This window comes from Neoarius graeffei, chromosome 12, assembly GCF_027579695.1.
Source record: "Neoarius graeffei isolate fNeoGra1 chromosome 12, fNeoGra1.pri, whole genome shotgun sequence".
NCBI lineage: Eukaryota > Metazoa > Chordata > Actinopteri > Siluriformes > Ariidae > Neoarius > Neoarius graeffei.
Window position 1 is genome coordinate 8,871,429 of NC_083580.1, and position 26,910 is coordinate 8,898,338.

The following is a 26,910-nucleotide window of genomic DNA, read 5'->3' on the forward strand; positions in this document are numbered from 1 at the left end:
AGTGAAAATTGTCGCTAATTCGCATATTTTATCGCAATTGTTCTGTCTTTAACTAGTCTCAGGTTGTCGCAGCCCAGTGAGATACTGGCTTAAATTAGTTTTCTTATGTTCTGGATGAGGGCGGCACGGTGGTGTACTGGTTAGCGCTGTCGCCTCACAGCAAGAAGGTCCGGGTTCGAGCCCCGTGGCCGGCGAGGGCCTTTCTGTGTGGAGTTTGCATGTTCTCCCCGTGTCCTGGTGACTCTAAATTGACCGTAGGTGTGAGTGTGAATGGTTGTCTGTGTCTATGTGTCAGCCCTGTGATGACCTGGCGACTTGTCCAGGGTGTACCCCGCCTTTCGCCCGTAGTCAGCTGGGATAGGCTCCAGCTTGCCTGCGACCCTGTAGAACAGGATAAAGCGGCTACAGATAATGAGATGAGATGAGATGATCCTCATATCTCTCACTCTATCATTGATCGTCCAACCATAACTGTGGTGATTTTACTGGTTCATGGCCATTTAAGTTCTTTTACTCTAGGCCAGTACAGGAGTGCGTCCTGCGCATGCGCAGTGTCCTAGATTTGGCTAGTCAGTCTTCTTTAGTAATGTCGGATAAGGTAGCTGCTGTACCTTTTCCTTTTTGAGATTAAAAACATGTCTGTGTCTGATGACAGCGTATCGTGTCCGACTGAAAACAGTGTCACTGTTAATTTAGACTCGGCCTCTGTGTCAGACGCCGAAACAGTGCTCACAAATACTAATGTCCATAGTTGTCATGTTGAAGAAGGTGAGTCCGGCACAGTAATTAGCCAAACATCTGTGTGCTAGCTGTATTCAGACTGTTAGATCCCTGTTTTATACAAAAAAAAGCACCTTAACGAGTTTTTCACCAGCTTCAGGATTCATGCACTGCTTGAACAGACAACTTGTTCGAGATGGAAAGGTTTGAGCAGTTATATTAGCTAACACTGCTAAGTCTAGCTAGCATGCTAAGCTAGCTCTGAGTAGTTAGCGTTAGCTGGCTCCCTCAGTCCCATCTCAAACAATAACGCACTCAGGCTTGGCTCACTCGGTGTTTAGCTTCGGGTTTTAAAGCTAATAAACTCACAAGTCAAATTAATCATTTTTAGAAACGATTCTACACAAAGTTAGCTTGTTTGTAATAACCAAAAAAATTGATAAATAATCTTTATTATCGGCTTATATCTGGGAATGCACTTGGTAACTAGTACAGCCTGCTAGTAGTATAGGAGAGCACTTTAGACTCATGTTCTCTCAGAAGTACTTAAAATGTCATAAAAGTGCTATTTTTTTATTTATATTATTATTTTAGAATATTAATAATATTACAATTATTTCATGTATTTTATTTTGACTCAAAAGGGCATTTTAACTACATTACATTACACCTCATCTCACCTCAGAACTCAGATTTGTGACTTGAAGTGAATTTTTGGCATTATTATTATTATTATTATTATTATGTTCATATTACATTTGACACCCTTTAATTGCTTAAAAGGACATTTAAAGCTAGACCACCTTTCAGATTTTTCAAGTGTAGGTCATGAAAAACATTTTCCCCTGACACATTATTATTTTGTCTAGTGGACCGAAAGCTACTGAATTCAAAACACGGACTTCCAATTTTATTAGTTTTTTAAATAGAACAATTAATGAAATTAGCGCTACGTGGCCCTGAATTCTCCGCTATTTTTTCCTGCTTCACCATGACCCAATAGAAGATACTACATCATGCGTCACATGGTGGTGGGCTTTCCCTGTTCATGCAAGGCATTGTGGGATACAAATTTGAAACCAGAGTGAAAAACGGAGGACGTGAGTGTGTGCGCGAATGAAACGTGAACGACCGACTACGGTAACGGAAAGAAAGCGAGAAGAAATATATGTTATTTACCAGCTGGGAGGTCCGTATCATGAAATACCATGACTGAGGGCTTGAAACTACTGACCGAGGCCGAGGTCACGGTATTTCACCATATGGACCGACCGTAAGCTGGTAAATAATATATTTATTTTTTTCTTTACCAAATTCTAACAGAAAACGAGAGCGCCCGAAAGGGAAAACCGAGCTGAGATGCCATTTTGAATCCTCATTCACGGCTGTAATGCAAATAGCTTCCTCCTCGGTATACAAGTGCACTTCCATGGCAGGAAAAAAACTACATTTTGCCGCCTGTGTAGTCCCCTATTTATACAAAATTGAGTCATTCGGGATTCAGCCATGTTTTTGCTTGGCGTTAGCAACAGTTACAGGTTTTTAGCTTTCTTCTGCAATGTTTTCTTTTATTTCTTCTTCCTCAGGGTCGTAAAACTCGCTTTCGCTGTGAACGCTGTCGTTATCGCTATCCATGCTGTAAAATTAATGCTGTTCTCCTGAGAAATGCGAAAATAAACGTTGACAAAAATTGCTACCATGTGTGTTATTGTTGTGGACGAGCGAGTCGCCAGAGGTCCGTAACTGGGGTCCGTGTCATAGGATACGGACCTGCTCGCCAGCCAATCAGAGCACAGGATTTGATGGAAACCAGACCGCAAACAAATAAAAGACGTTATGTTATATAAGAAGGAAAGGAAACGCTCAGCGAGCACCTCGGTGTGATCAGCTGTTCGTTTAGCAACAAAATGACAGAACTGTCAGTGCACGCTCAACCTGCGCATGCGCGCACACACACGGACTTCCTCTGTCTGCTTGAATGCACGAAGCGAGCGATTTTATGCAGATTATTTGCTTTAATCCACTCAAATTAAATAACTTCCCAGCCACAGAACAGAATGACCTGATATTTTCATGAGATATTACAGAGATAAACGTCTATCACAATGAGCAAATTTCAGAAGGAGCTAAATTTCACTGATTTTATGAAATCGAAGGCCGTCTAGCTTTAAGTATAAGTACGTTACGCCTCAAGGTTTATGAGGGTTATTTTCCCTGTAAATAGATATAAAATATTTTGAAATAATTAATATAAAACTCAATTATTTCATCCACCTTTTGACCCTGATCACACTTCTGTGTTTATTTTTTGTATTAAATTTTTTTTTTTTTGAAAACCGATCCAATCTCAGCTCTTCCAGATGTACGATAATTATCGTATTTCTCAAAAGGTGTTTGTCATTCGTCTCAATAAATACGTTTTCTGAAATTACACATTTAGACCTGTTTGTTATTTTGGTTATGACTTGAATGCAGTAATTTTCCTCTGGTGCAATACTTTAACATTTCACATCTTTCCAACATTGGCATCTTTTCAGTAATAAAGTGACTCTGTGTCAGCTTCTTTTGAGTTATGCCAGATTACGACGTAACGTTCTGATTTTTTGGGCTGATATCGCTGTCGCATGTGAAAAATCACGTCGTAAAATAATTATTTTTGGCCGTAAATTGAGATCAACGTTCTTAAAATACACAATGAGACTTTATCACCAGTGTTAAAGTTGTGACAGTATTAAAAGTCTCAGGCCGTGACGGCTGCTTGCTGTGACGCTCGTCTGAAATCCACTAACAGGAGGATGGCGTAGATACAGACCACTACAAGAAAACAGAACGGAACTGAAACATGCCAGTGACCAGGACAAACATCCTTATTACCTCAAGCTCACTTTGAAACCTATTTCGCAAACCTATTTCCAGCAGAATGTGGTGTTCATTATTCATCATAGGTCGATGGTTAGACGCTCTTCATTGTCTAATCGTAACGTCGAGAACACGTTTATTGTACAGTCTGTTATTCTGGCATCAGACTACATGATCTTTTTGTCTTTCATGATGGTCATTGTGTCAGATTAGGCGATCATGGTGCTGTAAATTCGTTCCGTGTCTTTATCGGCAAATTGGCGACATTACAATTTTGACCACGATTAATCATTAATCATGTTGTTGGGGAGGAGGGTCAAGAAAGTGTCGATCAACAAACTAACAGTTCTGACGTGCTGGACTTTTCGTTGGGGTGTTGTGAGGCGTCCTAGACACCACATTGTTGTTCTTTGATTATGTCACACTACAAGACCTGATCGTCTGGCCTGATGCTGAAAATTTGTCGGGCATGTGAAAAATCATCCTGAATTCATGCAGTCTGATCCTGGCAGACTATATTGTAGATTATTATATATACAAGACACTTTTTCCATGGAATAAAAACGTGTTCTGTTCCCTTTTAGCGGGTTTCTTGATGGCATGCAATATTGTTATCTTATCGCTTATCCTCCATGTATTACGCCACTCTCGCCAATGCAGAATGAGCATGCAATATTGTTATAATATTGCATGTTGTCAAGACAACGCGACGTCACACTTCGGAGCTCATGCGAAGATCCAATAATAACTTTTCTGCTGTGCATGTGCACAATTATTTCTTTGTCGGCCGGGAAAGAGAGAAGACGGGGTTAATTCAGTGTCGGATTAAGCACTCAGTAAATAAATAAACTGAAAGTAAAGACGCATTGAACACCCGAAAGGCTACCAAGACTTAATTAGATATTCTTCACACATATTTACAAGAGAAAAACAAACCAACGGACATCGGAAAAACTGGAAAAGAGACACGTCGGAGATGTAAAACTAACGCGCTCGTGAGTGACTGACAATTTGTATACAAAAATGGCGGCGAGGTTTACATCATTAAAAGAGGAAGATTTAAAGAGACAGACACACTGAACACCCGAAAGGCTACCAAAACTTCACTGGATATTCTTCACACATATATTTACAAGAGAAAAACAGACCAACGGACATCGAAAAACTGGAAGAGAGAGCAATAGCGGAAATATTGTCAAAGTTCTACTTGGAGGTGAGGAAAAGTGACGGAGACTTTTACAAGACGACTTCACTCGTGGACTTCACTCAGCAAAGCCGTTTTGTTTTGAACAACTGCTGTGTAACAATTAACTACGACCAAAAGTAACTGTGAACTTGAACTGTCGACCTGGATATCGCTTGTATATAAGTTGGGTTGTTCAGGCTTTTTGGACTTGTACCATTTTTATTGTTCGAACTTTGACTTTGTACAGTACATTGGATTGACAGAACACTGAATTACATTCGATCAGAATCAGCATTCAGTATTGGTAAGTTACCGCCCTGTTCTTAACCTTTTGTAAAATCTATAATTGTTCCATCGAACGTGTATGCGTAATAATAATAATAATAATATTGGCTGGCTTTTTTCGCTGTTTATCAGATATAGTCCATTCAGCTACTTGTCTTCGACTCGTTCAGTATCATGCTAGCTGAATGGACTATATCTGATATGCCACTCAACGCCAGCCAGTATTATTTAAATATCGTCGATATGTCCTAATCACGAGTAGTATTTTGAATAATAAAAGGAAAAGGAACTTTAACCTAAATAAATATGAACTCCTTTTTACCTTTTAAACTCAGGATTTTCTTCATGGTGTCAGTGAGGAATTGACAGTCTGTAGACTGTAGCGCTCTGTTCATGGATTTATTTAAAAAAAAAAAAAAAAGATGTTCGGGGGCGTCGTGGCTCAGGTGGATAAGGCGCCATACCATAAATCCGGGGACCCGGGTTCGATTCTGACCCGAGGTCATTTCCCGATCCCTCCCTGTCTCTCTCTCTCCCGCTCATTTCCTGTCTCTACACTGTCCTATCCAATAAAGGTGAAAAAAGCCAAAAAAAAAATCTTTAAAAAAAAAAAAGATGTTCTTTATATACAGTACAAAGCTATTTGGAGGGAACGGTAACGAACAGTGAAACAAACATTTTTTTTCTGTATTTCTTAATACATTCGAGCTTCATGTGGATGGGACGTACTTTTCCTGAGCAGTCGTCACGGAATCCTTTAGACAGTAATTTTTGGATTATTTTCCGTAATTTTCTTTGCTTTTTCAGGCCTTCAGATGAAGGGTGCATGGACAAAAATATCACATTGTTGATTATATTGCGACACGTTCTGCCGTGCAAAGGCAAACTGCAGTATCTGCAGAATCACTGAATTGTGATAAATGACAGTTTGCCTTGGTTTGACATGGTAAATTTGCAGTTACTGCACATTTCAAACACTCGTAACTCGAAGCTGGAGCAAGGTCGAGCCATAGAACTTTCACATATAATAAATAGAACAGACACGGCACCTAAACGTTATACGCAACACTCCGTTTCACAAAATATGCAATAACTTCAGTTTGCCTTTGCATGGCAGCATTAGAGTTGTGTGCATGATCTGATCTTGAGTTAATATTTAAATAATATTACCTGGCTTTGAGTGGTAGATCAGATATATTCTTTTTTTTTTTTTTGTAATTTTTGTTTTTTTGTATTCTTGAGTTAATTTTATTTTATATACAACCCCGATTCCAAAAAAGTTGGGACAAAGTACAAATTGTAAATAAAAACGGAATGCAATGATGTGGAAGTTTCAAAATTCCATATTTTATTCAGAATAGAACATAGATGACATATTAAATGTTTAAACTGAGAAAATGTATCATTTAAAGAGAAAAATTAGGTGATTTTAAATTTCATGACAACAACACATCTCAAAAAAGTTGGGACAAGGCCATGTTTACCACTGTGAGACATCCCCTTTTCTCTTTACAACAGTCTGTAAACGTCTGGGGACTGAGGAGACAAGTTGCTCAAGTTTAGGGATAGGAATGTTAACCCATTCTTGTCTAATGTAGGATTCTAGTTGCTCAACTGTCTTAGGTCTTTTTTGTCATATCTTCCATTTTATGATGCGCCAAATGTTTTCTATGGGTGAAAGATCTGGACTGCAGGCTGGCCAGTTCAGTACCCGGACCCTTCTTCTACGCAGCCATGATGCTGTAATTGATGCAGTATGTGGTTTGGCATTGTCATGTTGGAAAATGCAAGGTCTTCCCTGAAAGAGACGTCGTCTGGATGGGAGCATATGTTGCTCTAGAACCTGGATATACCTTTCAGCATTGATGGTGTCTTTCCAGATGTGTAAGCTGCCCATGCCACACGCACTAATGCAACCCCATACCATCAGAGATGCAGGCTTCTGAACTGAGCGCTGATAACAACTTGGGTCGTCCTTCTCCTCTTTAGTCCGAATGACACGGCGTCCCTGATTCCCATAAAGAACTTCAAATTTTGATTCGTCTGACCACAGAACAGTTTTCCACTTTGCCACAGTCCATTTTAAATGAGCCTTGGCCCAGAGAAGACGTCTGCGCTTCTGGATCATGTTTATATACGGCTTCTTCTTTGAACTATAGAGTTTTAGCTGGCAACGGCGGATGGCACGGTGAATTGTGTTCACAGATAATGTTCTCTGGAAATATTCCTGAGCCCATTTTGTGATTTCCAATACAGAAGCATGCCTGTATGTGATGCAGTGCCATCTAAGGGCCCGAAGATCACGGGCACCCAGTATGGTTTTCCGGCCTTGACCCTTACGCACAGAGATTCTTCCAGATTCTCTGAATCTTTTGATGATATTATGCACTGTAGATGATGATATGTTCAAACTCTTTACAATTTTACACTGTCGAACTCCTTTCTGATATTGCTGCACTATTTGTCGGCGCAGAATTAGGGGGATTGGTGATCCTCTTCCCATCTTTACTTCTGAGAGCCGCTGCCACGCCAAGATGCTCTTTTTATACCCAGTCATGTTAATGACCTATTGCCAATTGACCTAATGAGTTGCAATTTGGTCCTCCAGCTGTTCCCTTTTTTGTACCTTTAACTTTTCCAGCCTCTTATTGCCCCTGTCCCAACTTTTTTGAGATGTGTTGCTGTCATGAAATTTCAAATGAGCCAATATTTGGCATGAAATTTCAAAATGCCTCACTTTCGACATTTGATATGTTGTCTATGTTCTATTGTGAATACAATATCAGTTTTTGAGATTTGTAAATTATTGCATTCCATTTTTATTTACAATTTGTACTTTGTCCCAACTTTTTTGGAATCGGGGTTGTATTATATATTGTATATTTATTATTATCAGATGGCCCAATGTAAGATTAGCGGTGCTAAATTGGCTCTGTCTTTAAATAAAGTTTATTATTATATCCCATTCAGCTAGCATGATATTGAACGAGTCGAAGACAAGTAGCTGAATGGAATATATCTGGTATATGGCGAAAAAAGCCAGCTATTATTATTATTATTGTTATACATACACATTTGATGGAACAATTATAGATTTTACAAAAAGTTAAGAACGGGGGAAACTTGCCAATACTGAATGCTGATTCTGATCGAATGTAATTCAGTGTTCTGTCAATCCAATGTACTGTACAAAGTCAAAGTTCGAACAATAAAAATGGTACAAGTCCAAAAAGCCTGAACAACCCAACTTATATACAAGCGATATCCAGGTCAACAGTTCAAGTTCACAGTTACTTTTGGTTGTAGTTAATTGTTACACTGCAGTTGTTCAAAACAAAACGGCTTTGCTGAGTGAAGTCCACGAGTGAAGTCGTCTTGTAAAAGTCTCCGTCACTTTTCCTTACCTCCAAGTAGAACTTTGACAATATTTCTCCTATTACTCTCTTTTCCAGTTTTTCGATGTCCGTTGGTCTGTTTTTCTCTTGTAAATATGCGTGAAGAATATCCAGTGAAGTTTTGATAGCCTTTCGGGTGTCCAGCCCGTCTGTCTTTTTAAATCTTCCTCTTTTAATGATGTAAACCTCGCCGCCATGTTTATGTACAAACTGTCCGAGTCCCTCACCAGCACGGAAGTTTTACATCTCCGACGTGTCTCTTTTCCAGTTTTTCGATGTCTGTTGGTCTGTTTTTCTCTTGTAAATATGCATGAAGAATATATAATGAAGTTTCGGTAGCCTTTCGGGTGTTCAACGCGTCTTTTAGTTTCAGTTTATTTATTTAGTGCTGAAAAAGCGCACTGAATTAACCCTCTCTTTCCCGGCTGACAAAGAAATGATTGTGCGTATGCGCAACAGAAAAGTTGTCACTGGACCTTCGCATGAGCTCCATTGTGTGACGTCGTGTTGTCTTGACAACATACAACATTGCACGCTCGTTCTCCATTGGGGAAAGTGGTGTAATACATGGAGCATAAGCGATACAATAACAATATTGCATGCCATTAATAAACCTGCTAGAAGGAAATAGAATACATGTTTTTATTCCATGGAAAAGTGGCACGTATGTATAATAACATTTAATATTATGAGATTATTATTTGCACACATTTTTCAAAACGAACATCATGGATCTGATGAGGCTGCATATGGCAGCCTCCTCCGATATCTGTTATTGCAGTAATGATTAACAGTTGACATAATTTGCAGTGCAGCGCTAATACACCTATAATGAAATTTTTCCCCTTAATAAATTTGTGATTGATAAGCAAATCCTTATGTGTATTTTTTAGCTACAGTATGAATAAAGAAGTGATGTGTTGCTGTGTAATCGAGCGTACATTAGGTTACAATGCTCAAGTCTCTTATTCAAGTTTATTAAGTCAGGTATCATCTTCTGTTCCTCATCACATGGCTTCCCTGATCCTCATAGTTTCACTGTGTAGTATAACATAACATAACATATAACTTTGTTCTTGTCTACATTACACATCGTTGTTACATAACTTCATTACTGGTTGTTATCGTCTTGGCAGAAACCCAGAATGATGATGAGCTGCTTAAAGGCCTGTTAACTGACACCTTCTGTCAGGTGTGCGAGGCAGTGTTGATGTTCAAGTCTCAAAGAGTCTCTCACTATGAGGTTTGTATGAATGTTTATTTAAGCTTGTAGTACTCGAGTCCGACTCGTGACTCGACTTGGACTTGAGCACTGATGACTCGGACTTGTACGTTAACTGCATTCGGACTTGTAAATTGGAGACAAGGACTCTGATTTTTTTCTTTATTTTTTGTCACATGCCATAATAATTTGGCATAAGATATTTATATTTATATCTACAGTTGAAACCGTATATTTACATACACTTTAGGAAAAGACACAATCTTTTTTTTTCTCATAGTCAGACATGAAATCAGACATTCACTTTAACTTTTTCATGTCTGTCTGAATATTTAAAATTATTTCAATGTACTTAATGCCAAATTAATCAGAGAAGGAGTTTTTTATTCAATATTTTAATTGCTTTTATCAAATCAGAAGTTTACATACACTGCAGTTTGTGTGCCTTTAAACAATGTAGGAACGCCCAGATGATGATGTCATGTCTTTGGAAGCTTCTGATAGGTTAATTGGCAACATTGGAATTAATTGGAGACACACCTGTGATTGTATTTTAAGGAACACCTCAAACCCAGTGCTTCCTTGTACACAACATGGGTAAATCTAAAGGAATTGATCAAGATCTCAGACTAAGAATGGTTAACTTGCACAAGTCTGGCTCATCTTTGGGGGAAATTTCAAGAAGCCTGAAGGTGCCACGGTCTTCAGGTCAAACCATTATACGAAAGTATAAACAATGTGGGAATGTCGAGCCATCATACCGCACAGGAAGGAGACGGATTCTGAGTCCCAGAGATGAGCGGGTTCTGGTCAGTGCTGTGCGTAAGAACCCAAGAATGAATGCAAAGGACCTCGTGAAGATGATGGCTGAAGCTGGTAAGAGTGTGTCACTGTCCACGGTGAAACGAGTTCTGCACCAACATGGGCTGAAAGGCCACTCTGCCAGGAGAAAGCCATTACTCCAACACAAACATAAACAGGCCAGATTACAGTTTGCAAATGAACACAGGGGAAAGGATCTCAATTTTTGGAGACATGTCTTGTGGTCGGATGAAACTAAAATTGAGCTGTTTGGCCATAATCAACAACGATATGTTTGGAGAAAAAAAGGAGACGCTTACAATCCTAACAACACCATATCAACAGTGAAACATGGCGGAGGCAGCATCATGTTGTGGGGTTGTTTTGCTGCAGGAGGTACTGGTGCACTTCACAAAATCAATGGAGTAATGAAGAAGGAACAGTATGTGGAGATACCGAACCAACACCTGAAAGCATCTGCCAGGAAGTTAAAGCTTGGCCGCAAATGGTTCTTCCAAATGGACAATGATCCGAAGCACACCGCCAAACTGGTCAAAAAATGGCTTGATGACAACAAAGTCAATGTTTTGGAGTGGCCATCACAAAGCCCCGACCTCAACCCTATTGAGCATTTGTGGGCAGAGCTGAAATGACATGTGCATGCAAAGCAGCCAAAAAATATGGCCCAGTTATACCAGTTCTGTCAAGAGGAATGGGCCAAAATTCCTGTCAAGTATTGTGCAAAGCTTGTTGAAGGTTATCCAAAACGTTTGACCCAAGTCAGACAGTTTAAGGGCAATTGTACCGAGTACTGATGAAGTGTATGTAAACTTCTGATTTGATAAAAGCAATTAAAATATTGAATAAAAAACTCCTTCTCTGGGCGGCACGGTGGTGTAGTGGTTAGCGCTGTCGCCTCACAGCAAGAAGGTCCTGGGTTTGAGCCCCGGGGCCGGCGAGGGCCTTTCTGTGCGGAGTTTGCATGTTCTCCCCGTGTCCGCGTGGGTTTCCTCCGGGTGCTCCGGTTTCCCCCACAGTCCAAAGACATGCAGGTTAGGTTAACTGGTGACTCTAAATTGACTGTAGGTGTGAATGTGAGTGTGAATGGTTGTCTGTGTCTATGTGTCAGCCCTGTGATGACCTGGCGACTTGTCCAGGGTGTACCCCGCCTTTCGCCCGTAGTCAGCTGGGATAGGCTCCAGCTTGCCTGCGACCCTGTAGAAGGATAAAGCGGCTAGAGATAATGAGATGAGATGAGAAACTCCTCCTCTGATTAATTTGGCATTAAGTACATTGAAATAATTTTAAATATTCAGACAGACATGAAAAAGTTAAAGTGAATGTCTGATTTCATGTCTGACTATGAGAAAAAAAAAAGATTGTGTCTTTTCCTAAAGTGTATGTAAATATACGGTTTCAACTGTACGTTAATTTTTATACCAATTTCCTGCAAGAGAATGCACATTCACCTTTTCATACGTCATGTTCAGGAACAAACTAACATCAACGGCGCTAAAATGCCTGGACAGGACGCCCCTAGGATTGTCGCTTTGCTTATACGGACTTCTCGTGCAGTGGGAAAAAATACACTGCTGTGTGTTCCATATGTAGAAGAACTATCGAGGGGACGACCTCGAACTTCAATCGTCATTTGGCAAGACTCCACCCAGGGAAGGAAGTGACACGCTATGTTCATTGCTCTGTTGATAGTGGGCGGGGCTCGCTGAGCAATGAACAAGCTTTTTATCTATAGTCTGTTAACTAAAATGGAGCAGGAACGTTAGTCCGACACAGCAGCAGAGAGACGCTTTCACATAAACGCAGCAACAGCCACCGTCAAGTGGTGCGGGTGGAGTCTTGTTCTCGGACTCGACTCGAGATTTTCTTTAATGAACACTGGGGACTCGAGGTTCAGGCCCTGTTTACATTATTTCGAATCAGCGGATCATCAGATTAACGTTTTTAAAACACACAAAATTTCTGTGCCCGCAACAAAACCGTTCCCCGTGCACACAGCAACGCCAATACACGGATACGCTAATCACATGACTAATTAGACGGCACGTCACATGATCCCAGTGCATATCGGGCATGCGCAAGTCACTCACCACTTGCAAGTGGAAGGATGTCGTTGTAAAAAATGAAGTATGCCAGTCCAGTCTGTTATCGGCGGTACTGGTACTACAATGACGCCTTTTTTACACCGTGTATGGCCTTCGTGTTTATGCTAGAAGGATCTAACGGTGTTCGGTACACTCTTCACTTCGCAGAACGGCCGTTTTTTGCAATTACAACAAGACTATTTAGTGCTACGGTAACCAACACACTTCCTGTATTGCTCATTCACATGACCAACGTGGCATGACCAACGCCAGCGAATCAGGAAGGTGGATGTCACAGTGACGTCGTCCAATGACGACGTCAGCTAGAGCTCAGCACTGCGTATCCTCATTCCTCAATGTTTACACAGCACCGGATCAGATACGTACTGGGTTGAATATGTGGGCCCTGGCGGATTCAAACTGTTCCGCCTGTGGAGTCGTTTTCCGGCGTTTTAAAGGAACAGTCCACCGTACTTCCATAATGAAATATGCTCTTATCTGAATTGAGACGAGCTGCTCCGTACCTCTCCGAGCTTTGCGCGACCTCCCAGTCAGTCAGACGCAGTCAGACGCGCTGTCACTCCTGTTAGCAATGTAGCTAGGCTCAGTATGGCCAATGGTATTTTTTGGGGCTGTAGTTAGATGCGACCAAACTCTTCCGCGTTTTTCCTGTTTACATAGGTTTATATGACCAGTGATATGAAACAAGTTCAGTTACACAAATTGAAACGTAGCGATTTTCTATGCTATGGAAAGTCCGCACTATAGTGACAGGCGTACTAACACCTTCTGCGCGCTTCAGCAGCGCATTGATAAGGAGCTCAGATATCAATGCGCTGTCGAAGCGCGCAGAAGGTGTTAGTACGCCTGTCATTATAGTGCGGACTTTCCATAGCATAGAAAATCGCTACGTTTCAATTTGTGTAACTGAACTTGTTTCATATCACTGGTCATATAAACCTATGTAAACAGGAAAAACGCGGAAGAGTTTGGTCGCATCTAACTACAGCCCCAAAAAATACCATTGGCCATACTGAGCCTAGCTACATTGCTAACAGGAGTGACAGCGCGTCTGACTGCGTCTGACTGACTGGGAGGTCGCGCAAAGCTCGGAGAGGTACGGAGCAGCTCGTCTCAATTCAGATAAGTGCATATTTCATTATGGAAGTACGGTGGACTGTTCCTTTAATGTGCACGGACAGTGCATCTGCAACGAAAACGATACGGATACGGTCTAATGTAAACACCACCTTAGTGACTCGATTGCAACACTTGGTTTGTTATACTGTTAAGACATTTGCGGATATTTTTTAAACTTTTTTTTTGGTCATCAGGGTAAGAAGCATGCTCAGCGAGTTCGAATCTACCTGCAGACCAAGAAAGCTGAAAGGAACAAGCAGAGCCATGAGAGCAGCAGCTTGCAGGTAAATTACCACGAGTGCAGCTTTAGCATGATGGCTTGTTTGGGTCAGTGTGTTACCGTACCTGTAGCACAGTAAATATGTTTAAAAATTGACGAAGCCATGGCCTAATGGTTAGAGAAGCAGCTTTGGGACCAAAAGGTCGCTGGTTCAATTCCTCGGACCAGCAGGAGTGGCTGAAGTGCCCTTGAGCAAGGCACCGAACCCCTACCTGCTCCCCAGGCTGCTCTGGGTATGTTGTACATCACTCTGGATAAGAGCGTCTGCTAAATGTATGTAATGTTTTTATATTGAAATATTTGAGATGTGATCAGCGATTCCGCTGCTAATTTGTTGCTCGATGGTGTTTTTTTTTTTTTTTGTTAGAAGTTAGTGGTAGACATGAAGCAAGAGCTAAATCCCACTGGCTCCACTATTGGCGCTTGCTCCATTTTTTTAAAGACCAATCTAATTAATATTTATTTGTCTAAGCGAGGAACTTATAGTCTTCCAGGTTTGATATTAATTTAGCTTGATATACATTTTACTCCTTTGCCATATTCTTATTTACGTGTTTGTACTTTTAGAGTATATTCTTAATGCATGTAGTATTGTAGGGGGTTAGATTGCACTTGGGGCGCAAGTTCTGTTTCTTTCCCCCGTCACACCCCGTTTTAGTTTGAGTCAATAGTTTTTTTTTTTTTGTATTGTAATGTATTTTTGGTGACGAATTCATTAAAAAAAAAATCTACTCAAATGGCATTCTGGGTAATGCAGGAAGCCAGTTAACCAAAGAGGAAATGGACCAGCATGTTACATTTTTACAAAAAGAATAGAAGACCGCATGTTAATTTTAAAGGTTAAGATTATGTTCCGGGTGGATTTTCTTGCTTTAACAGAGTGTTAGTGCAGATCCGGAGAAGTTCTGCGAGCTGTGCAGTATGGTGTTTAGTTCTCCTGTGGTGGCCAAGTCTCACTACGAGGGAAAGGTCCATGCCAAGAACACAAGGAAGTCCAGCACCACGGTCTCTGTAGGTAAGTGATGCCAAAGGGTGCCAATAATTCTGGAGGACAGTGTATATTTCACAGTTTAATAGGATTATAATTACCGTATTTTCCGGACTATACGTCGCTCCGGAGTTTAAGTCGCATCAGCCAAAAAATGCATTATGAAGATGAAAAAAAACATATATACGTCGCACCGGACTATAAGTCGCACTTTTTTGAAGGGTCTGATTATTTTAAATATCTGATTATTTTAAATATCTACTACCATCTTTAATATTATCACTATCGTTATTACCAATAGCCTATATTATTATTATAACTAATATTAGTAGCCTATTACTGATGCATTAATCAGTTTGCTTTAAGAATATTTTTACCGGTAGCGCTTATTATCGCCCCATGGCTCTTTCATCTGTGTTATTAAAGCGGTAGTCATCATCGAGGAGTGTCATTCTTCATTTTTGTCGAATTTTATTTAATCAAATCAGAGGCTATAGGTATATCATCTCCAAAGACAGGTACGGTAGTAAAAACAACCGTCTAGTGAAAAAAAAACAACAACCACCGCTCAGAGAAAAAAACAGGCAGAAAGTGCGCCTGCCAGTTAACGTCATATCAGATAAAAACATTAAACGTTATTCAGACCATTAACACCATAACATCAGAGACGAAGAATAAAGTTCATCTTGGAAGGAGAGTTATTTTTAAAAATGCAAAACAAAATCATTTATAATAGCCCAGAGAAAAACTGGCTGAATATGTACCGTAACATCAAGTTATTCAATAGCCTATAGGCCGAAAATCAGGGCTTAATTTGAGCCGGAACATGACGGAACAAGATCCGTAACCTCCGTTGTCGTATCCGGCAGCTATTTTCATTTCATTCGGTGTTCCGGCAGCTATTTAAATGGATCAGATCACCTCCGTGACCATCACAAAGGGAAAAAAAAAATCAAACAATAAATTAAATAAGTAGATAAAAATTTGTTTAGTGTTCGGTTTTGATTTTGATATCTGTTGTTGATTTCTCTCCTATGACATTCACAAAATCTATGCGGAAGGGGAAGGGGGGGGACATGGGGTGTATACTTCCGCTCAATAGAACACCGGGTTTTTTGTAGCCATTAGCTTGCGCTGTGGAAAAAATGGCAAAAAAACAAGAAAGCTTACTAAAATTTTTAAAATGAATTATCCAACTTGTTTTGTAAACCCTTTATTTCTTAACTATTACTTGAATTGATTGCACTTATGTTTGCTGGCACTGCTTTTAATGAGCAGGAGAAAAACAGGGAGGGCTCGGAAAATGACCGCAGGTCGGAATCGAACCCGGGTCCCCGGATTTATGGTATGGCGCCTTATCCACCTGAGCCACGAAGTCCTGCTGGCACTGCTTTTAAATACCTTACTTAAATCCTTAAAATGAGTCATTTAACTCATGTCTTGTGTGATCTGATCTCCAATGGTGAAATAAACCAGTTGTGATATGAGTACAGTCTGTTATTTTAGAAGATAAATTTAATATATAATTTAATATATAGCCTAATAAAAAAATATTTTATAACATATCACGACATATTAGGCTACGTTCACACTGCAGGCTGAAGTGACTCAAATCCGATCTTTTCGCCCATATGTGACCTGTATCCGATCTTTTATTGACAATATGAACGACACAGATCCGATTTTTTCAAATCCGACCCAGGCCGTTTGGATATGTGGTCCTAATTCCGATTCCTATCCGATCTTTTCATATGCGACTTCAGTCTGAACCGCCAGGTCGCATTCATCCGACTTACACGTCATCAACAAGCCACAAACATCACTATTCTGCGCTGAAGTAGGCGGCGGGTCTCTCAAAAAAGTTACAACAACATGGCGCATAATCACAGGTGCAGATAGAGGGGGGGACGAGTCATATTTAAATTCACCTTGTTCGGTCCCCCCCACTTATAGGGAGGAAAAACCGTCTATGCTGTCTTTCTTTGCATAAGGCAAACCTCACGGAAAAATCAAAAGACTAATTACCATTCGGTTTGTTGAGGTGCACGGCAGTGTATACATATAGTTGCAACAACTCACATAAAACAAAACAAAGACTGATATTCGGTTGGTTGAGCTGCGCAGACTGCACAGGTTGCGAGCTCGAGCTTGGTTGCTATGGTTACTAACAACAAGTTTGACAGGCATATCGGGGTTGGGGTTGGTTTGCTGGCAGCTTTGTCCCCCCCCAGTTTTTTGTCCCCCCCAGTTCAAAAAACGTATCTGCGCCCCTGCGCATGACATCAATGCGAGGGACGCTTCGGGCTGTGAAGGTTCTGAATCTTCTCAATGGAAGGACGCAGAGGTTAGGGAGCTGATTTCCATTTGGGGGGATACAGCTATTCAAGCTAGATTGGATGAGTCATACCGCAACCGGGCGGTTTTACTTCCGTAAACACTGGCCATGCTCACTGCGTGTGACGTCGTCGTATCCTGCAATGCGCATGCGGAACACTTTTAGGTCGCTTTTCGTTCATACTGAGGATCACATACAAGTCGCATATATTTGTTAATGTGAACGACCTCACAAAAAAATCGGAATTGAGCATTAAGCCTTGCAGTGTGAACGTAGCGTTACTGTCTGTAACTGTTCGTCACTAAAGCGTCTTCTAAGATCATAATGTCTGATATTATTATTATTATTTTTTACACACACAATAAGCGTGTGTGCGTAAAGTTGTAGTAAACCCCGCCCTTTTTTTTTTTTTGAGTCGCCGGACCCACCCACCTCCTGCGTTCCGGGACCTCCCACTTCACAAATTAAGCACTTCCTAAAATCATTACATAACTTATTTAAATAACTATAGGCCTATCATTAATAATAAAACACAGGTCAATCAAGTTTATCAAGCTGACGATTTCACTCCAAATCAGCAAATCCATTGAATTCCTCATCCTCGGTGTCGCTTCCGAACAACTCTGCCAACTCCAGTGGCAGACGAAGCGCCGTTTCCTCTTCTTCTGCGTGGCTGTCGTCAGACTCAGCATCAGCTCCAGTTATTCCGCGGTGAAAAAAACCCCATATATACGTCGCACCGGAGTATAAGTCGCATGGCCAGCCGAACCATGAAAAAAAGTGCGACTTATAGTCCGAAAAATACTGTCGTTCTTGTCATTGATAGATACCAAGACCAAGGTGAGTTCAGCGGATCCTCCTATAAGTGCCGTGGATGATACAGTGGAGGGACGTGAACACAGCGATGTGGTTCAGGAACAGAAGGAAGGCATGGATTCTGCTGCCCAGGGAGTTGACCTGAGTGACCCAGACAAGTACTGCAAATTGTGCACCGCTTCATTTAACAACCCAGTGATGGCTGCTGAACACTATAACGGTCGCAAGCACCAGCGCAACCTGTCCCGCCAGGAGCTGCACAGTAAGCTGGGAGAGCAGTCTGAGCACGGTACTCTATCAGTCTTTCAGTTACAGCTCATGGTTGAAGTGGATTTCAAAAAAAGTCGTCATCGTGTCAGCCTTAACGTACAGTTAGGTCCATATATATTTGGACACTGACACAAATTTTCTTTTTTTTTTTACCTGTTTACTGAAACATATTCAAGTTATAGTTATATAATGGACATGGACATAAAGTCCAGACTTTCAGCTTTCATTTGAGGGTATCCACATTAAAACTGGATGAAGGGTTTAGGAGTTTCAGCTCCTTAACATGCGCCACCCAGTTTTTAAAGGGACCAAAAGTAATTGGACAGTTGACTCAAAGGCTATTTCATGGGCAGGTGTGGGCAATTCCTTCATTATGTCATTCTCAATTAAGCAGATAAAAGGCCCGGAGTTGATTTGAGGTGTGGTGCTTGCATTTGGAAGATTTTGCTGTGAAGAAAACATGCGGTCAAAGGAGCTCTCCATGCAGGTGAAACAAGCCATCCTTAAGCTGCGAAAACAGAAAAAACCCATCCGAGAAATTGCTACAATATTAGGAGTGGCAAAATCTACAGTTTGGTACATCCTGAGAAAGAAAGAAAGCACTGGTGAACTCATCAATGCAAAAAGACCTGGACGCCCACAGACGACAACAGTGGTGGATGATCGCAGAATAATTTCCATGGTGAAGAGAAACCCCTTCACAACAGCCAACCAAGTGAACAACACTCTCCAGGAGGTAGGCGTATCAATATCCAAATCTACCATAAAGAGAAGACTGCATGAAAGTAAATACAGAGGGTTCACTGCACGGTGCAAGCCACTCATAAGCCTCAAGAATAAAAAGGCTAGATTGGACTTTGCTAAAAAAGCATCTAAAAAAGCCAGCACAGTTCTGGAAGAACATTCTTTGGACAGATGAAACCAAGATCAACCTCTACCAGAATGATGGCAAGAAAAAAGTATGGCGAAGGCGTGGTACAGCTCATGATCCAAAGCATACCACATCATCTGTAAAACACGGCGGAGGCAGTGTGATGGCTTGGGCATGCATGGCTGCCAGTGGCACTGGGTCACTAGTGTTTATTGATGATGTGACACAGGACAGAAGCAGCCGGATGAATTCTGAGGTATTCAGAGACATACTGTGTGCTCAAATCCAGCCAAACTGATTGGTCGGCGTTTCATAATACAGATGGACAATGACCCAAAACATAAAGCCAAAGCAACCCAGGAGTTTATTAAAGCAAAGAAGTAGAATATTCTTGAATGGCCAAGTCAGTCACCTGATCTCAACCCAATTGAGCATGCATTTCACTTGTTAAAGACTAAACTTCAGACAGAAAGGCCCACAAACAAACAGCAACTGAAAACTGCTGCAGTAAAGGCCTGGCAGAGCATTAAAAAGGAGGAAACACAGCGTCTGGTGATGTCCATGAGTTCAAGACTTCAGGCAGTCATTGCCAACAAAGGGTTTTCAACCAAGTATTAGAAATGAACATTTTATTCACAATTATTTAATTTGTCCAATTACTTTTGAGTCCCTGAAATGAAGGGATTGTGTTTAAAAAATGCTTTAGTTCCTCACATTTTTATGCAATCATTTTGTTCAACCCACTGAATTAAAGCTGAAAGTCTGAACTTCAACTGCATCTGAATTGTTTTGTTCAAAATTCATTGTGGTAATGTACAGAACCAAAATTAGAAAAATGTTGCCCCTGTCCAAATATTTATGGACCTAACTGTAGTTAAAACAAACGCTCACAGCTTTCGGATGTTTTATTATTGCTGATTAACAATCAAACACAGTGTAGAAATCATTTCCAGGTTCTATGATTTTTAGGTTAAAAGTGCATATCACGAGTAAATTCAGGAGCAAGATCAGTGTAATTCTCCTATTTTATATTTAACTTTGATCAAATATCTGTCACATTCTGCATTTTGTGCAAATTTTTTTTTACCTTTCGCAATACCAGAAAAATTCAGTTGAAATCAAGCCGTTTGAGGCAAATTGGTCCGCCTCTGAAAAAACTTGGCATTTGGATTTCCCGGGAAATATTGATTTTCGTGACGTCGCGTGCGGGACGCCTCCTTCTGAATCCTACGTCAGCGCTGGTTTGTTTGAGAAAACGACCTGGTGGTTTTCTGCAAATTTCTTCAACGTTATCGCGTAATTATTAAAATGGTTAACAGATGTATCGTAGGAGGGTGTAGCAACACCAATCTTGATGGGATTAGTACTCATCGTTTCCCAAAAGACCGGACAATGAGAGAGAAACGGGAGCGCTTGGTCTACACAGGCTGTGCACTGAAACCGTGCAAAGCTCGCGCAGCCTGCTGGCGCTTCCGCAGGTGACGTCACGAATCTGGCTCCAGACTCCCTTGGGATTTTTCCAGACGCGTTTTGTTATTTTATTTTTTTCTGCTGTAGACAGATGGCCTTGTGCAAAATTACCCTTCTGGATGAGTGTGTAAAGCGACATACTTTCATATAAAAAAACACAAACTTGGTCCAGGATATGCACTTTAAGGGTGTAACTATTCTTAGCTCATCTGACCGTAAGGCTGATGATCTGTTGCCATGGCGTGGCGTCCATCCATCATCCACAGTTCAGTTAAATCACATCTCCTCCGTCAGTTCTTCATGGATTTCCATTCTGATTGTTTGGTTTGAAAGAACTCATCACGGCGCACAAAACGTGGTCGTGTAATTGTTTGCTAACGAGTTACTAATTAGGCCAAATTAACGAATTTTACTCATTCTATCTTCTCTCTCATTTCTCATCCGATTCCAGTTTTGGGTCGATCTTTACTCTAGGAACAGAACTTGGTCGTTTGTTTGTTGAATTTCCTGTTAACTTTGTTTATCTTCCATTAAATCATCTGTCAGTTCTCAGTGGATTTTTGTTCTGATTGTTTGGTTTGAAAGAACTCGACCTTCTGTACAAAACTTGGTCGCCGTATTGTCAGTTTTTTTGCTAACGAACTGCTAATTAGGTCAACTTAACGAGTTTTCAGACTTCTGATTAGAATCGTATCTTCTCTCGCAGTTCTCATCCGATTTCAGTTCTGACCGATGTTTTGGGTCGATCTTCACTTGAGGAACAGAACTTGCTCATTTGTTTGTTGATTTTCTTGTAAACAATTTATTGACAGCTTTGTTTATTTTCCGTTAAATCATACCTCCTCCGTCAGTTCTGAACGGGTTTGCGTTCTGATTGTTTTATTTGAAAGAGCTAGGCCTTCTGTACAAAACTTGGTCATTGTATTGTCAATTTTTGCTGATAAATTAGTAATTAGGTCAATTTAACACATTTTCTTCTGACTGGAATTGTATCACCTCTCTCATTTATCATGCGAATTCAGTTCTGATCGATGTTTTGGGTCGATCTTCCGTCGGGGAACAAAATTTAGTCCTCTGTTGATCTTCCTGTTGTAAATAGTTCATCGTGGAGGTTGGTCCGGTCTCACAGCGTCACATTTCAGTTCCGTTGGTTGTTTTGACGCCAGGCCAGATGACCTCCTACGTCCTTGACGTTCTGGTTTTTAGGTTGCAGTTTAAACTAATTATTTAAGGCTGTAACAATTTTTAAAAATTCCGCTCAGCTGGAACTGAATGCGGGCAGCATGGACGTTTATGTCCATCAGCAGAGCTCTTAAAGGAACAGTCCACCGTACTTCCATAATGAAATATGCTCTTATCTGAATTGAGACGAGCTGCTCCGTACCTCTCCGAGCTTTGCGCGACCTCCCAGTCAGTCAGACGCAGTCAGACGCGCTGTCACTCCTGTTAGCAATGTAGCTAGGCTCAGTATGGCCAATGGTATTTTTGGGGGCTGTAGTTAGATGCGACCAAACTCTTCCGCGTTTTTCCTGTTTACATAGGTTTATATGACCAGTGATATGAAACAAGTTCAGTTACACAAATTGAAACGTAGCGATTTTCTATGCTATGGAAAGTCCGCACTATAATGACAGGCGTACTAACACCTTCTGCGCGCTTCGACAGCGCATTGATATCTGAGCTAGGGCTGGGCGATAAAATGATAACGATACGTATCGCGATAGACACATACTTGATATCAATAGAAAATACATTCGATAGAATGTTTTTTTTTTTCAAGAAACAAGCGTTAGCCAGAGCTCTCTCTGGTTTAGGTCCGCTTTCAATCAACTGTTGTTGCGAAGCAAGCTTGGTTGCATGAGCAAAGGCACTCGTCCTCTGGTGCCTAGCAACGCATAGGGAGTGACACGCTGATAGCCAATCATGTAACAGTATCGCGTTTGGTTGCGCCATCTCGTTGTCTTGTGGTCGTGTTTATTTTTTTTCCAGAAACAGCGTGGCCAAGAAAAGAAAGATGAGTGCCGGAACGAGCGAGGAAATTGTGGATAAAGTCAGTAAGGCCAGATGTTACAGATGTGAAGTCTTAAGTCTACCTCAGTTTTACTTTAATTTCTTCTATGTTTACAAAACATTATTTTTATTTTATTAAACCTTCAATGAAAATATACTTGAATAGTTTAAGAATAGTCTAAGTCTACCGCAGTTTCACTCAATTTCTTTTATGTTTATAAAGCACTGCATATTTTTATTTATGTTTTTAAATGTTATTCAGCAGAGGGTGAACTTTTTTTGCACTAAACTTGCAGTAAAAAATTAAAAATATGACAGTCCTTCTCACATAGCAGGCTTTGCTATGTTTACATTTAACACTTTGCTCATGTTTTTATAACACTTGAGTTTTTTAAGCACTTTATTATTGATAACTGCTCAGTTTTCGTTGTGATCGTAACATTGAACATACGTGTTGACATTCCTTGCTTATTGGCTGTCAGAGGAAGTTTAAGTTTAAAATAAATGTTTGAATTTAGTATTGTTCCCTCCTGGTCCTTATTTTAAATAGGTCATAAAATGTTTCAATAATTATCGATATCGACCAATATGAAACACTTATATCGTGATACAGGTTTCAGCCATATCGCCCAGCCCTAATCTGAGCTCCGTATCAATGCGCTGTCGAAGCGCGCAGAAGGTGTTGGTACCCAAAAAATACCATTGGCCATACTGAGCCTAGCTACATTGCTAACAGGAGTGACAGCGCGTCTGACTGCGTCTGACTGACTGGGAGGTCGCGCAAAGCTCGGAGAGGTACGGAGCAGCTCGTCTCAATTCAGATAAGAGCATATTTCATTATGGAAATACGGTGGACTGTTCCTTTAAAGAACAGCCTTCCTTATATGATGGATGCGACATCTACAGGAACGTCTGGGTTGAAAATGATCCAGGAGTTGAACCTGAGTGCTGTATTCATCTCCGGCCTCAGTAGCATCCGGGAATCAGTCTGGATCTTTCTGTGGGATTGGATAATGACGTTCATGTATTATTTGAGTACTCCAAAGTTGAAGTATTCGAACTTGCCTTGTAGTTTCACAGATATTTCTTTACTTAGTGATAAAATTACTGTTTAGTTGTACAAATTAGCAGCACTAAAAATAGTTTTGACCAAAAAAAAAAAAAAGGTAGCATTTGATGGTAAAAGAAATGTTTGACTGTGATTAATAGGCAACTTGGGAACATGTGACCACAACTCGTCTTTCTTTATATTTTATCTCTCTAGCAAGCTCCCTTACATGTCCAGTCTGCCATGTGACTCTCCACTCCATAGACACATACCAGGCTCACATGAAAGGCAATAAGCACTACATAAAGTAAGCAGGTTTTTTATTTTATTTTTTTTAAAGTGCTGATGACACGAACACGACTCTATGCAATTTCTTAAATGAACTATACAACATGGCGAACATGTTAGATTTCTGTTATAATTACGTGAAAAGAAGCTGTTGTTACGCAAATATCCAACTTTTAATTGCACAGCGCAAGAAAACTGGGTCCGTGGCTCGCGGCCATGCTGTGACGTCAGCGGGAGAACACGCTGCAGTTCGCTGGCTGTTCTACTCTGGTTCTACTCAATGGAAATGGCGCATGAAAACGCCGGTGAACTCTCTAGTGCTAGCTCTTCCTCTTCTGGGAGTCTAGAATTGTGTTGATCTCTTCCGAATAGAATCTATGATAGCCTACCCTCTTTACCCTTTGCCTCTCGTTGCTAGGCGGCAGTTACATGAAAGCCGCAAGCTTTCACAAACAAATACATGACTGATATCACGCCGACTTTATGATTACATTTATGATTATCATGTAGAATCTATAGCTCTACGTACCTTTATCTTATGTCGTTTCACAACACATGTTCTGACAGGAGGACTGTCTTTGGATCCGGCATAGCTACTAGTAGACCCCTTCTGGAATACTGGCAGTGTTGCCAGATTGGGAGGTTTCCCGCCCAGTTGGGCGGTTTCAAGTGCGTTTTGGTGGGTTTTGAACATATTTTAGGCTGGAAAACGTTTTCCACCCCAAAATATGTTCAAAACCCACCAAAATGCACTTCAAACCGCTCAACTGGGTGGGTAAAATCCCAATCTGGCAACACTGTGTAGGCACTGCTGATGGGAGTAACACACGTTTGTGCTGAACTGAACACCCAAGAGATTCTTTTAAGCTGGGAAGGGTGTCAAAACAATCCAAATCGAAGTGTTCAGAGCACAGGACGGATGTTGGTGAGGGCTCCCACTTGTCACGAGTGCGCCTGACTTGCTTCACCCACTTCGCATGCAGCTCGGGATCTCTGGGAAACTTGAATAAACTTACCCCATCCTTGTGGGTTTTGGAGCAAAAGCCGGCAACACAACGCGAAGGCATAATAACTATATATATAATAATGTCTAATAAAAATACTAATAATGATAAACTGAACACCTGTCGCATCAACAACAAACTGGTAAGTTAGGAGGAAGGTTCTTTCGCTGACGTCATATAGCTCCTCCTCCTCCTTCGTCTCCTGGGTGCTGCAGCCCCGTCAAATTTGCCCAAATAGCCGCGTTTATCATCATAACTGGTAAAATAGGCGCCTTCGTGAATTAATATATGGATCATCGGGAATTACTTTTTATGTTATAAAACATCGCCAAAGATGTCAAAAACGTGTCATCAGCACTTTAAATTCCCACCCATAGTGTGTATCTGATATTTTAGCGCAATTTTATGTTCAGCGAGGTTTACGCTTCACTTCCTCTTCCATCTCAGAGAAAAGAAGATGCAAGAAGATTTATGCAAAAAGAAAGTGTACGACTCGTTCCAGGACGAGCTGGCCGACTACATCCAGGTGCAGAGGTCTCGGGGACTGGAGCCCAAAACGGGGCAGGGATCTGAAACTCAGGGCCAGAGGAAAACAGAGAGCGAAGTAGAAAAAAGCGGAGAGGGTTGTGACCAGCCTCAGACTCTCGCTCTCCAATCCTGTGTTCGTGCTCCTGCGTTCCGAACGCAGCCCTGGCACCTGCCGTTTCATCCTCACCCCAATCCTCCCGCTTTCAGAGGAAGAGTCCCAGTGCCGAACAAATGGGATCAGGGTTACTCGTCCTACCCTCCTCCACTCATCCCTGGGCTCACAGGAAGAGCACTGCGTCGAAGGAGGAGCCCAGAATCACTAGACTCCTCATCATCTTCTTTCTCAGACTCCTCGTCTTCGTATAGCAGCACCACCACGACCAGCAGCAGCAGCAGCGAGGACAGGAGGAGGCGGAGAAAAAAGAGACGAGAAGGAACGAAGAGAAGAAGAGATGATGACGATGATGATTCGGAAGAGGATGTGCAGAGAAGGAAAAGGGAAAGGAGGAGGAGGGAAGGTGGCAGCGCGAAGAAACCAAAAAGACAAAGAGGAAGCTCTGATGAAGATCATGCAAAGAGGTGGAAGGAGAAAAAGCACAGAGACAGAGTTGCGAAGAAGAGACGGAGAGAAGAGGACGAAGGAGACTGGAACACGGCGTCTCACGTCGCGATGGCGAAAGGAGAGGGAGAAGGAGGAGGAGAAGCACAGAGCGAAGGACTTAAAGAGGAGAAAGCAAAGCACAAAAAAGAGAAGAAGAAACCGAAGGACAGAGAGGACAACAGGACAGAAGAGGAAAAGCTCTGGGATGAAACCATTTTGGGGATATTCTGATCGACGAAGGTCGTGAGCTCTCGTTCAGCCGACGTAAGCAGAGTCAAAATGGTCTGAAGGCAAAACGACGGATTTACCTACATTTGTTTTTTCTACACCACAAACTTCTGCCTAACGCATACGACCAGCACACTCACTCTCTCTTTTTCTTTTCCCCATATGTGCTTTATTACTGCACTTTTTCTCCTGATCCAGATGGATCATGGTTACATGTGGTGTAGCTACAGTACATCAGTCTGCTGCTATTCTATTTTTGCACAACAGGGTTAATTCAGGCATGTTGGGATTTTAGATCAAGCAATGTGTCTTCTCAAAACACTACAATGAAATAAACGCCATGTACGCTTGATTATAGGTTTTTTTTTTTTTTTTAAGTCACTGTTCTAATTTAAGGTCGTGCCTGGGTAAAGGCCTGTATACAATAAGGAGTAATAAATATTGAGATGTTTTTGTTATTTCA

The 26,910-nt window shown here is 41.2% G+C and overlaps 1 protein-coding gene across 1 annotated transcript; it reads left to right on the forward strand.

Annotated features, from left to right (window-relative positions):
* Positions 1–574: 574 nt before the first annotated feature.
* Positions 575–26,910, forward strand: zmat1 (zinc finger matrin-type 1). The gene is made up of 7 exons (XM_060935461.1): positions 575–768; positions 9,582–9,688; positions 13,905–13,994; positions 14,870–15,005; positions 18,140–18,418; positions 24,015–24,105; positions 25,538–26,910. The coding sequence occupies exons 1-7, from the start codon at positions 636–638 to the stop codon at positions 26,448–26,450; spliced, it is 1,749 nt and encodes a 582-aa protein (XP_060791444.1). The 5' UTR covers positions 575–635; the 3' UTR covers positions 26,451–26,910.